The 13,136-nt window shown below is 48.3% G+C and overlaps 1 protein-coding gene and 1 long non-coding RNA gene across 6 annotated transcripts in view; one reads left to right on the forward strand and one right to left on the reverse strand.

Annotated features, from left to right (window-relative positions):
- Nucleotides 1–9,434, forward strand: part of Nck2 (NCK adaptor protein 2) — a 118,622-nt gene extending 109,188 nt beyond the window's left edge. For all 4 annotated transcript variants that reach the window (XM_033761737.1, XM_010644975.3, XM_033761738.1 and 1 more), the window contains one exon: nucleotides 8,383–9,434. In XM_033761737.1, the coding sequence (XP_033617628.1) occupies nucleotides 8,383–8,577 (195 nt within the window). In that variant the 3' untranslated portion in view covers nucleotides 8,578–9,434. The remainder of the gene's footprint in view (nucleotides 1–8,382) is intronic.
- On the reverse strand, nucleotides 7,574–12,195 carry LOC117285386. Of its 2 annotated transcripts, none has more exons than XR_004516444.1 (3): nucleotides 12,097–12,195; nucleotides 10,047–10,203; nucleotides 7,574–7,648 (listed from the first exon to the last, which is right to left on the reverse strand). It is a non-coding gene; the product is annotated as an uncharacterized LOC117285386 (long non-coding RNA). The 2 variants fall into 2 exon arrangements; XR_004516443.1 differs by lacking the exon at nucleotides 12,097–12,195 and adding an exon at nucleotides 10,470–10,930.
- Nucleotides 12,196–13,136: the final 941 nt, after the last annotated feature.

Consider the following 13,136-nt stretch of genomic DNA (forward strand, 5'->3'; position numbering starts at 1 on the left):
ATGTCCTCCCTCTGCCTGTGGACCAGGTCCAGTTGGACTTGCTCTCTGGCCATCTGACTAAGACATTAAACTAGCAGTGGGGTGGAATGGAGGAAGTGCTTCCGGCCTCTCTGATCTGTATTTTTAAAAACTAAACAGGAATGTAGATGGGGAGGGAGGAGGTATGGAGCTGCAGGTCACAGGTGCTCCTGGCCTCGCTAGGCAGTGTCTCCTGCCTGGGCAGGGTTGGAGGAAGTGGCAGCATTTCTCCGAAAGTTCAGGGAGGACGCAGGGCCACCGCCACCCACCCTCAGAGGGAAGTACACGTGTAGCCGGCTGGCAGCCAAGAGGGCGTCACTCTGGCAGGCGGCTGGGCTCTGGGAGATGGCCACGTACAGCTCCCCTGACAGAGCACTGCACTGCAGCACAGAGCAGGACCAGGGTCTGAGGAAATGTTTCCTTTGACATTTGCAGGAGAAATCTGTAGGAACTGTTTACATATGTGGCAAAACAGTGCATGCTCCACAGTGGAGGCCCCTAAATGACTAGTGTCACCAGATCCAAAGATGCTCATAGGTCAGTGTCTGACAGTACTACTGTAGTTTTTTTGTTGTAGTTGTTGGCAACTCTGAGGACCTTGCATTGAGCAGCTATATCCCCTGACCTTTTTTTTTTTTTTTGAGACTCTCTTACTAAGTTGCCCAATCTGGGCTAGAACCTGGGATCCTCCTGCCTCAGACTCCTAGAGTGCTGGGATTACTGGCGTACACTGCTGTGCCCAGCTGCACACTGTACCATTTATGAAAGGCAGAGAAAAGTGCTTCATAGAGAAACTGGCCCTCCATCAGCCAGCACAGCCACAGTGCTGGGAAGTTCACTCACAGTGGCTGTTGCCTCTGCAGCTCTTCCCTGGTCCCAGACACTGTGAGCCAGCAGTGACAAAGGCAAGAGCTCCTCCTGCCTCTGTGGATCCCCCGTGAGGCCAACTAAACTTAGCCACTGCATCTGGAGCAGGAGGGGCAGAGTTCACCTTTCCCATTGGAATCTGCGACTCCTTCAGAGTGACTCCTTGGAAGTGCTTTATTGTGATAAAACATAGCAACGTAAAACTTAGCATTTTTGCTAACTGTGTTAAGCACATTCACACTGTTGTGGAACCTTCACCACAGCCCCATGCAGACTCCTTGATCCTCTCTCTCCCATGAAGACCCCCCCACTCTGTTTTTACAGAGTCGCCCTTACTATATCCCTGTTTTTACCATTGGAGAGACCCTAGGTGATTCTGATACTTAGATCTGAAGAGCACTGGGCTATGGATCAGAAACCAATTCCAGCCCTTTCAGATGTTATTGCGGTGTTGTGAAATTCTAACTTCAGCTATCACTGAGTCACCCCAGGCAGGATGCTAATGAAAAGACAAAGAATGATAAGGACTGTAGCTAAAGGTCTGTACATTCACCTCTTAAAAAGTACGGTGTGCAACAATGCATAAGATTCTAATAAGATTATTGACATTTAGAAATGGGAAGAAAGGAGCTAAAGGTGTAGGGAAGGTGGGATGGGTAGGGGAAGAGTAAAAAGGGAAAAGAAAAAAATGTGAGAGAATGAAAAGATGAAAATAAAGTGTTTGTAGATGGGGAGGGGAGGAGGGGGTGAAGGAAGGGCAGAGGTAAGGGGAAAAAATGAGAATCAAGACTTGTCATGCAGAGGTACAAGATCCCAACAATGAATGTAACTGTATTGTATCCCTAAAATGTACCAATAAACTCAATTAAAGCTGGAAAAAAAAAAAAAGTACGGTGTGGGCAGGAGGAATAGACACACCCAGACCAGACTTGGAGGCTACATCTGTTTAAAGATAAGGTAGACTTACTTCCAAGTTATTCTAGCTGATGGCCAATTTTTTTTTGTTTGTTTTGTTTTTTTGAGACAGGGTCTCACTATGTAGTTTAGACTGACCTGGAACTCACCATGTAGCCCAGGCTGGTCTCGAACACACAGTGATCCTCCTTCCTCAGCCTCCTGAGTGCTGGGATTACAGGCATGCGCCACCCACGCCCAGCTATGATGGCCAATTTATATTTATGTATTTTGTTTTCTTGTTTTTGTTTTTGGTAATAGGGATCAAACTCAAGACCTTGCACTTGTAAGACAGGCGTGTCTTTCCTTCTTTCTTTCTTTTTTTCTTTCTTTCTTTCTTTCTTTTCTTTCTTTCTTTCTTTTTTGGTACCAGGGATTGAACTCAGGTCCTTGCACTTGAGAGGCAGGTGGCGCGCCAGCCCCTTACCTTTATTTATTAAAGAAGTTTTGGTCTGGGGATTTAGCTCAGTGATTCTGCTGCCTACCTCGAAAGCACAAGGTCTTCAGTTTGATCCCCAGTACCCAAAAAAATGAAGAAAAAGGAGAAGCTTCTTTCACACTAATGATCATGTCCCCTGTGGTTTGGCTTCATGCTCATGGAGTAAACAAGTCAGAGGTGTCTGTAGACAGCAATGGTGCCAAAGGTAGGTCACAGCTCCAGGGACAGGCAGAGAGCAGTGTCAGGGGACTGCTGATCCCACAAGTGTGCTTGGGTAATGAGTTGCCCACAACTGAGAGAAACCAGGATGCAGTGAAAGTGGGTTCCTGGAGTTGAGACAGGGGAGGTTCGCTGGGTGTGTCTTGTGCCCACGCACACTTCTCCTTGCTGAGGACAGTGTGAAAATTCTCCAAACAGTGTCTTCTTTAAAGAAGTAAAGGAACTAAACAACCATTTAGGAACCGGAAGAGAGAGTGACTCCTTCCTGTGGGATGCAGGGTGCCGTGGCTGGGTGGCCAGAGGTTGGCCCAGAGTCTATGCCGGACCTGGTGAGTCACTTCGGAGGTGTTGCTGCTCTCGTCCACAGGGATAGTGTACAGGAGTGTTAGGGTTATAGGAGCCAGGAGCTATGGGAGTGAGCAGAGTCCCATCCTCCTCTCCTGTTTCCTCCAGTATCTCACCTAGAAGAAAACCGAGTTCATGCCAAGGCTCTCGGGAATGAGGGAGAAGGAGAGGACCAAGCATTGTTTGTAGCATTCACTCTCAAATTTACATCATGGGAGAGCAGGACCTGAGCAGCAGCCTGTCTGCTTTAGGAAAGCATGGAGGTGCCTTGGAGTATTTGAGACTCCGGTCCAGCAGGCAATGCCGTAGGCCCCAGTTTGTCCCGCAGAAAGAGTCACTGAGCGTGCTCACAGTGTTCTCTAAACACGTATGCTGTTGAGAAACTTGCAATGAACTGAGGTGAATTGGAAATTCCTAAGTCACACGTTCTGAGTGCAGGGAGTGGCGTTCAGTCAGCTTCTTGGACTTTGAGAGGTTATATCCAAACAGGGAACCCAAAAGGAAAAATTGTGGGTGCTCCAAAGAAGTCAGTTTTCTTCCAGTCTGTGAATTGCCTATGGCTTCTTCCTGAAAAGAAAGAGAATCTAATGCACTTAGTTCTTCTGAGGCATCTCATTCAGTAACTGTGACGACAGATGACTCATTCCGTACCAGGGATCATCAGAAAAGTGGGTGACAGAAAGTGTCCAACATCAGAAAACCTGCAGAATCTGCCCTGTGATCAGCAAGAGGAGTAGCACCAAGTAAGTCTAGAGGCAGGGTGGGGCTTGGGATGTCTGGGGAAGGGGTTGAGAAGGGACAGAGAGTGTCATGAACAGAGCCCAGTGGAGCTGAGTCAGGCATGGGAAGACTATGGTATCTGGGGTGACCTGGAAAGATGTCCCCAAGATATTCAGCAGTATCCTCCAACTTGGAGGGAAAACCTGCTCCACTCCTGCTCACTTCATCAACAGAATGTGATTGTCGGAAACAGAGGTGGGTGATTTCCAGGATGGGGTGCAAGAAGCATCGTGGTCCCCTCCTGCCTCTCTCTGGGATCTCTCAGTGAGCCTGATGCATGCTGTCCGTCTAGATACTCAGCAGCCCTGCAGGGTCCCCAGGGGTTCCTTATACCCTAGACCTCCACCAGCATCTTGACTATATTTCTCATGCACGCTAGGGTTCTCTCAGACAAGCTCTTGTTTTCTGCCATACCTTCAGCGGTCCACAGCCTGCTGCTGGGTGTGTGTGGCCTGGCTCTTTGTCCTCTGTCTTCTCAAGTCTGAATCACAAGGCCCTTTGTGGCTGGAGCAGAATAGAGAGCTGACCTTCATGGCAACCAGCCCTGCCTTGTGTTGTTGAAGGAGGGGTATCTGGGGTCTGGAGCGGCTGTGTCTCCAGCACATACAGGGCTGCTTGGCATCGCTCTGCAATGTGTCCCAGCTGTGCCATTGAGAGTTTGCCCACAAGCAGTGTTCAGGCAGAACTAGAAAGGCACGATAAACTCAGCAAAGGCGGGCAAGGTCCCATAGTGATGCCTGTAAATCACATTGCCATCTTCTCTGAAGGCTCCAATATGGCTGGTGTTCCAACTGAAGTGTACTCTCGTTTTCAGTCTGCCTCAGGGTCCCTTGAAGGACTGCGAAACAGATGCTGAGGGGCACTTTGCAGGTGGCTGGGCCTCACCAGGGCCGCCTCCCAGTTCAACAGGTCTAGGGCTTGGAATCGGCCAGCTCAGGCGCACACTTGGAGAGACCCCTGGCCTGCTCATCTCCAGACTCCAGTGAGGGGTGCTGGTGGCACTCATTGGTCACCCTCGTCCAAAATCCGAAGTGCTTCAAAGGCTGAAATCTTGTGAGTGTTGGCCGGAGGCCACCAGTGGAAAATTCCATGCCTGTGACACTTGGACTCATGTACAAAACTATTTAAAATATTGTCTAAAATTATACCATCAGACTGTGCGTATAAGTACATACGAGTATAAACTCTCGTTCCAAGCATCTTGGGTAAGGGACACTCATCCTAGCACCTAATGGTGTGTGTGAGGACGGAGACCATTTTTCTTCAGATTTCCTGGGGAAAGTCTGCTCCATTTGAATTAAGAAACTGAAACTTTCAGCACTCTCTGTGTCCTTAACTTTCAAGTTTCTGCTCAGAAGCCCATGAAATTAAAAACTACCTTTCCTGCCGCTCCAGCTTGGCTGCCATAATGCATGGATGCACACACTGTGATGCTAATTTAAGGAACTCAAATTGCACACAAATTTCTCTGTTCGGAAAGTCATCTGCTGATCATCAGGTTTAATTAACATCGGGTAAACCACGTATTTACCACAGCCCACTCCTGTAGAGCCTCCCCTAAATGCTAGCCTGCTTTATCTGTGGTTGATTAAAGTTCCCCTCTCGCCAGCACCATCTGGGCTCAGGCTAAGCCTTCAGAGCGAGATCAGTCCCTCCTGCACCAAAATCTCAGCTTCTAGTGTAGAACAAGCTTCCACAATACTAATTGCACAGAACTCAAAACTAAAATAAAAATTAAAGTAATTGGGAACTCAGAGTTCATGGGAAGAGGGGTGAACAGCTTGTGGTTTGTGTAGACCATTGGGCACAGTGTGTGAGACTGGCCATAGTGACCCTCCTGGTCCACCAGGACAAGATTGAAGGCACAGGGTGGTGTCAGGGTGCCCAGCCTTGCCCCAGGAAAGTGCCCACTGGCCAGTACCTGTGCCCTTGACTTCCTCTCAGGGCCATACACAATAGCTGACCTGAACGAAGCTGAGGCTATCTGTGCCCAGCTCAGGCAGTCTATGAAGGCAGTTGCTGGTGGTACTGTGTGGTAGCCGAGAGTGCTATGCTGTGCTGTTTAGAATGCGGTCGACCTGATTCTCAGCTTTACTTTATTTGCTTTCAGTCTGAAAATATTAAGTGAAAAACTCCAGACCTAAAATATTCCCTTGTTTTTAATGGATCCATGTTCTGACTATCATAATGGAATCTCACACATCATCCTCAGCCACCCGGGCTATCAGATGGTCAGGTTGCCTGCTTAGTCCGAGTTACCTTATTTCACTTAAAAATGTCCCAAAGGCAGAAGTTGTGCTACAGGGAGGTAGTGCAGTGCCTCCTTGGAGCAAAATGGTGAAGGAAAGTATAAGATATTCTGAAAGAGAAGGAGTCCACGTGTGCATAACTTTTCTTAAAGCCTGTGCTTAGAATTGTTCTCTTTTAAAGGCATTATTGTCTCTCTGTCACTGGGCCTAGTTTGTAAATTCTGCTTTCTCTTGTGTGTGTCTGCAGAAGGAAAGCCCTAGTACATAGGGTGAATGTCCAGGCACTGCACTCGCAGTCGCATGGGGTCTAGAAGGTTGCCCCACAGTGCAGGCTGCTGTGACATGTGGGTGGACTGATTCTCAGCTCCCTGTGAGCGACATCAGAGCTCTGTGGCCCTCTGAGTCATCCGGCGACCTGGTTCACCACAGCCTCTTCCTGAAGTCTCTTCCTGAGGTTCTACAACTCCACTGGCCATAAGCCCCAGCTTCACATGGAGAGGTCAGGGCTCTGCACTCACGTAATTGTTCTCACTTGGCCTGCTCTGGCCAGAGGGACATGTACATGTGAATGATGACGACTCTGTGCGCACTGTTCCTCAACAAGGGCAGCTGTGGCCAGGTGCAGTGAGTTGTCTGGACCACACCCCCTCAATCGCCATGGGCCAAGATCTAGTCACCTTTGCTTCGTGGATTTGTACCCCCTTCTCTGATGCTGGTGTAGATCCAGAAGGTCCTACAGGATGGACATGGAGCAGCAGCAAGCAGCTGGGCCCCATGCAGAGGAGTGGGCTGTGGGCTGCCCTGGCCTTGGGCTACGGGCGCTGCACAGTGGAGGCTGAAGTCACAGCTGGCCAAGCAGGATCAGGGACCCAGCATGCTGTGTCTGGTAGCAGAAATGTGGGATGAGACACACTGAGGGACAGAAGTTGAGGCTGCAAGACAGGTGCCACTCAGACCACACCCCACAGTGACCCTGGAGGGCAGCTTCTGCTCCCTATCCTCTCCCAGGGCTTCGTACACTGCATCGCCTTGGGGCCACTGCTGCTCATTATCAGCTGCCGTGTCTTCATGGGCCTTGCCTGATTCCACTCCACATGTGTACACACATATACACATGCACACCCTCATGCATGCACTCATACATATACACACTCACATGTACACACATGCACACACTTACATGCTCACTCATAGGCATGTATTACTCATGCATGTACAAACATACACTCATTTGCATGCATGCATTCAGACACATACCGTCATATATATATGCTCGTGTATATATATGCATTCATATACATTTATATACACATGCACGCTGCACATTCACACGCATGCAGTCCTCTACACATACTCACATGTGCACTCATATATAGGTGCATATAGACAAGCACACTTGTGCATTTATACATGCCTACTCACAAGTGTGCTCACACACACTCACAGGCGTGCACATGGTCACACATACTCATACACACTTACAACCTCACACTCACAAGCACTTTCTCCCTCTCTCATATACACACCTGCACAATCTCCCCCCACCACCACCTGCCCTTGCTTCCCCTGTGAGCTGCCCCCCCTCTTCATGGACCCCAGCAGTTTGCAACTGCCCTCTGCCTCCCCCATACTGTCACCTGCAGAGCTGGGTGCCCTGTATGATGCCCATGCACCCGCATGTCCCAGCCATGCTGCCTGGTGTGGAGTCAGTCTCCAGGAGATGATCGCTGTTTACAAAATTACTTCTACAAAGAGCATTCTTCATTCAGTATCCTTCCTGCATGTTTTTCAGTAATTGAAAGAAAAGGCCAATTTAATAAAAATGACATATTGCTTAAATATATTCAGATAAAGGCAGGTACTGACATCATCACCACCCTTAAACAATTCTCAGTAACTGCTCAGTCCACGATTCAGGTCCCACAGAGACATCATGAATTCTGCTGAAAATGCACCCAGAGTCCTCCCCCACTCTGCCCCCACGCACTTTATTGTTAAAGATCTTAGAATTAGAAAGTATTTACGGCGTTGTTACTGGTAGTTCAAAGTCAGAAGAAGTGGAATTTTGAGCTGCTGTCTCAGGCAGAGTGCTGTGAATCATGCAAGGTTTTAAAAGAGAGTTTGAAGATTTAGCTCAGCAGTGCCGCTGCCTGCCCACCTCACAAGCACAAGGTACCAAGGTCAATCCCTGGTACAAAAAAAAAAAAAATGGAGAAAGAGAGAGTGTTTGGGGAATGGTGCTCCTATTTCGGGTGTCCCTACCATGTAGGTTAGGGGCTGCCATGCCTTGTATTAAGCAACTCTGCGAAGATGACCTCCCACGTGTGTGGCCCTGTATGTGCTAAACCCATGCGTGTTCAGAGCAGCATTTCCTTTGTCTGTTAAGAGCCTGAGGCCTGTGTCTGGCTCCTCAGGGTCACCCTGAGGCTCTGGTGCCACCAGATACCCTGCTGTGCCCTGAGGCGGCTCCCAACCTGTGCCTGTCCTAACCTCCTTGTGCTTCCTCTCCAGCCCAGCGACTTCTCCGTGTCTCTCAAAGCATCAGGGAAGAACAAGCACTTCAAGGTGCAGCTGGTGGACAATGTCTACTGCATCGGGCAGCGGCGCTTCCATAGCATGGATGAGCTGGTGGAGCACTACAAGAAGGCACCCATCTTCACCAGCGAGCATGGCGAGAAGCTCTACCTCGTCCGGGCTCTGCAGTGACAGCGGTGGCTGCGCCCCCAGCTCCAGGCCCTCCCAGCCACTTCGCCCGCTGCCCAGCCAGCAGCGCAGTCTGTCTTTCTGTCCGGCTTGGGTAGTCTCTCGCCCACCACCCCAGGCCTCCCAGCCCCCATTGGGAGCTGCACCAGGGTGTCCTGGTGCTGGGGCTCACTGTCCCCGCCACGGCATCGGGCAGCAGTGAACCAGTGAGCTGAGCTGCACAGGCTTAGTCGGTGCTGTCCCGAGCTGCGGCCTCCCCTGCCACCGGGCAGCCGACGCCAGGCCCGGTGTCCACAGACGCTCCCGGGCTCCCGGCTGTGCAGGGGGACCCGGGGTGATAGCAATACTGGAACCCGGTGAGGCGGCCTGGGGAAGCTGCCAGTGCCTTTGAGGCTGCGCGTGCAATAAGAGTTTTTCCTGAGAGTCAGTCTGTGCGCGCGGAAACCCATGACACGGAAAGACATGTTGGCGATTGACCCTAGTCGTGCCATCACAGTGCTTTCTCCTCTTGCCCTTTGGCTTGTTTGAATTTCACAATTATGTATTTAATTCTCAAAGTAATATGTATCTGTAGCTGTTTGTGGACACTAATAGCAGATGATTAAGGAAAAGAGCTGATCTTTGGGAAGGGAAGCTATCCATACTTTATACACACACTATACATATATATATATAATATGTGCATATTATATATATATTATTTGCTTTACAGGGAAATTTTTTCAGGGTTTACAAGAGAATATGTGATCAGTAGAAAGAGACACACAGAATGTTTATTAAGAAATTGAATTTTCTTTTTTCTTTACATTTGAACTTCTTTATAGTTGAAATATACAGTCCTGAGGTGGCACACTCCTACGATTGAAGCAAAAGAAGCTATATACTCTATACACACACACTATACATATATATATATAATATGTGCATATTATATATATATTATTTGCTTTACAGGGAAATTTTTTCAGGGTTTACAAGAGAATATGTGATCAGTAGAAAGAGACACACAGAATGTTTATTAAGAAATTGAATTTTCTTTTTTCTTTACATTTGAACTTCTTTATAGTTGAACTATACAGTCCTGAGGTGGCACACTCCTACGATTGAAGCAGGGGTCTTGAGATCCCCTAAACTTGCATACCCAGTTTTTTGGATATTGTAATAAAAAAAAGTATTATGACAAGAGTGCTTGTATTTATCGATGGGGAAAATGGGCTCGGTGGTGGGCAAGGAGAGATGGCCACATTTTCTGAAAACTCAACGCCCAGAGGGAATTGCTTAGCACATGTGCTACTCATGTGTTTTTCTTTCCCACCCCCGGTTTTGCACATTGAAATATAGACTTTAATTGGTAAAACTCCAGGAGAATTCAGGAAGTCAAGCTTGAACTTTACTCTTTGGAGAATATTGGTTTTTAAACATCCACTTATGGAGCTGTCGTTAGCTGGAGTTCTCACCTGATAGCTCCTTACCTGGTATCCGCAGTGACATGGTTGTGCTGGGCAGGTCTGTGTCCCCATAGCCATGACAGCTCCTGCCTTGTGTGAGAGCTTATGCTGCACTAGGCACAGTGTCTCCTGCTCCCCACGGCCCTGGGAGAGGATCTTCTGTCACTCTCGGATGAAGACACTGTGAAGCCAGAAAGGGCGTGTAGCTGTTCTGTGGGACGGGGGCCAACCCCAGGCTCTGCTCCAGGCTCATCCCTACCCACTCCAGTCTGGAAAGAATTCAAGAGGCTGGGGCATTGCAAGCTCAAGTCCAGCCTGGGCAACTTAGCAACTTAGTGAGACCCTGTTTCAAAATAAAAAGTCAAAAAGTGGGAATACAGCTCACTGCAAAGGCCCTGGGTACAAACCCTGGGTGGGTGGGGGGGGGGGCTTTCTGAAAGTTTATACCTTCCCAAGTTTGTTGTCTTTTTGCTGATTTTGATGAAGTGGTATGTGTGGTACCTGAAGTTGGCAGCACTGGTCCTAAGAGAGATGTCAAGTGACCTCAGAGAAGTCCACCTTACTGTGGAGAAACACAGAACCATGAGCCAAATAGCCTTTTCCTGTGTATTAGTGATCTCGGGCATTTTGGTACAGCAGCAGATAGCTAGCACAGGGTTTGTTCAGGGGGCCAGGTTCATCAACAGGAGCACCTCAGTCCCAGGACTTTGCAGGGCCTGCTACCCTGTGATGCTCATGATCCCCTGTGCTATATCAGAGATGGCTCCAAGCCAGGTATGGGGAAACCCCTTCAGCCTTGTGATTTCCCAGGAACAACCTTGCTTCTCTGAATGCCAAGGCTTGTGAGCAAGACAAGGCTGCTGTCCATCTCTGAAACTCACAAAAGTCATGAGAGTATCAGCCAAGGAAGCCCCAAACCTCAGCCTGACATCAACCTTACCTCTTTACGAGGTATGGTTGACAATTCCCATCCCTAAGAATGGTCCTCGGAGCATGAAGGAGGGGATCACCCTCAGCCTGTGCCTGTCAGCATAAAGACTATGGGTACCAGGTCCAGGGAACTGGCCTGTCCAGAGCACTAGGCCCCAGCATTTAGGGCTCCATGGAAGCTGCCGTGTTGCATGCAGTTCACTCAGACTCTGGGCTGTGGCTCCAGCCACTGGGGAACCTTCACCTCTCTGTAAGGTCCTTAGCCACCCAGGTTCCATCCAGAGGGGACAGTCATCAGCACACCGGCTGCCACAGAACTGTGCCACAGCCCATCTGTGACAAGCTCCCAGGAGACTGCAGAGTTGGTAGATTGGGGCCTGCACTTTAGGACTCCTTGAAGGACTTGTCTCCTTGACTAGGGAGAATTTGTCTGTATATTAGTTACCTTCCCATTGCTAGGACAAAATATCCAATATCCACAGCTTAAAGGAGGAAAGGTTTATTTTGGCTTGTGGCTACAGAGGATTCAGTCTATGGTCAGCTGGCTCCAATGTAGGAACATCATGGTGGAAGGGTGCAGGGGAGGGCAAGTGGCTCCTGGGGATTGATAAGCCCTGAGTGCCCAAAAGCTGCTTCAGAAGCTAGTCTCCAACTGCTTTTAAAAATGTATGCCCTTGGGGCTGGGGATTTAGCTCAGTGGTTCTGCCGCCTGCCTCTCAAGCACAAGGTCCTGAGTTTGATCCCCAGTGCCAAAATATATATAGCCTCATACCCAAAAGGTGGGCACTGGCTAAGTCCTTGGCTTGGTTGAGCAAAATTTACAACCAGGAACCAGAGCACCAGGGCCTATCCCCAAACTGCTGATGGTGAGGAGGACATGAGACCTTTGAAGGAGCACCAGGGCTGAAGGTCAGCAGGCTGGTATAAAGCAAACCCACTCTTTGACCTCTAGTGAGGTCCAGACTTCATGCCTGATGGCCCATCCCCCCGGTGCAAAGCTGCGTGACATAAGGAACCCTTAGAGATGGCCCAGGAGTAGTTAGACCTCTGTATACATTTACATAATGTGAAAGGCTCAAGTTAATGTGCCAGCTTGTTATCTGAGTGAAGCTGTTAGTGAGTGTGCTAAGATTTCAGACCTCACCAGGCATTTGTGCCAGAAATACCAGTGAAATGATTTCAGCCTGGAGCTCCATGCAGCCACACACAAGAGCTAGCAGAATCTGTTTCCATGCATATTCGGGGAATCCTGTAAAGAAGCCAGGAGTCAGACAGTACAGAAAGTGAACTAATGGTGCCAGCCATTATATCAGCCCAATCAGAATGCAGACGTCCACAAAGCACCCAAGCCTCAACAACCACATCACAGTAGTTGCTCCGGGTGCTGAGGGTTCAGGTGCTATCTTGGCTACAAGTGTCTTGAAAGTGGTCTTTGGTGCCATTCCACCCATACCTGTCCCCAAGTCAGGTATCTATGGAACATCTTTAGGGTAGCTTTTTCTTTTCCCTCAAGGCTGAGATGGTAATATTGGCTACTCAATAATCTGGAGATCATTTGGAGGAATTAGAGATATTTTTACTTTCTTCACACTTATAACCCAGATTTTCTACAATGAATATGAATTATCTGAATGAAGAATTTAAAATGTCATATATTATAAATCATGTGGAACCAAATTCTTTGAATCTTCCAGATGTTCAACTTGATTATACTGATTGCAGAAAAATATTTATGGGAGAGATTTCTTATCTGCACTTTGCTTGGTTTCCCTGTGATAATGAGAAGATGTTTTTATCTTTAGTCAACATTTTCACCAAAAACACCTGTTAACAATATTTGCACATTGGAGGTTGTGGAATACTGCTCTCATATGCTATATGATCTAGAAAAATTTCTCAAGAACATTCTCAATAGATCCTATCCTGGTGGGCATGTTAATCCTAGGCCCTGCCCCCTTTTCTGCACATTTCCCTCCATAGTGCTTAGCAGTTTCTGACAGATGAATAATTTCCTTGTTTACTCTGGTCATTATTTACTCTGTCCAACAAGAGCCAGACTGAAGTTCTGTGAGGACAGGGTTGTTTTAACTTCTTTCTCAGGAGGAAGCTTGTGACTCTTATGCCCTGAGTCAAAACATGAGCTAGTAATAGTTCATCCACCATGGGTGAACACCAGTCATAGCT

The sequence above is a fragment of the Fukomys damarensis genome, unplaced genomic scaffold (assembly GCF_012274545.1).
Source record: "Fukomys damarensis isolate Sample0158 unplaced genomic scaffold, DMR_v1.0_HiC HiC_scaffold_9, whole genome shotgun sequence".
Taxonomy (NCBI): Eukaryota; Metazoa; Chordata; class Mammalia; order Rodentia; family Bathyergidae; genus Fukomys; species Fukomys damarensis.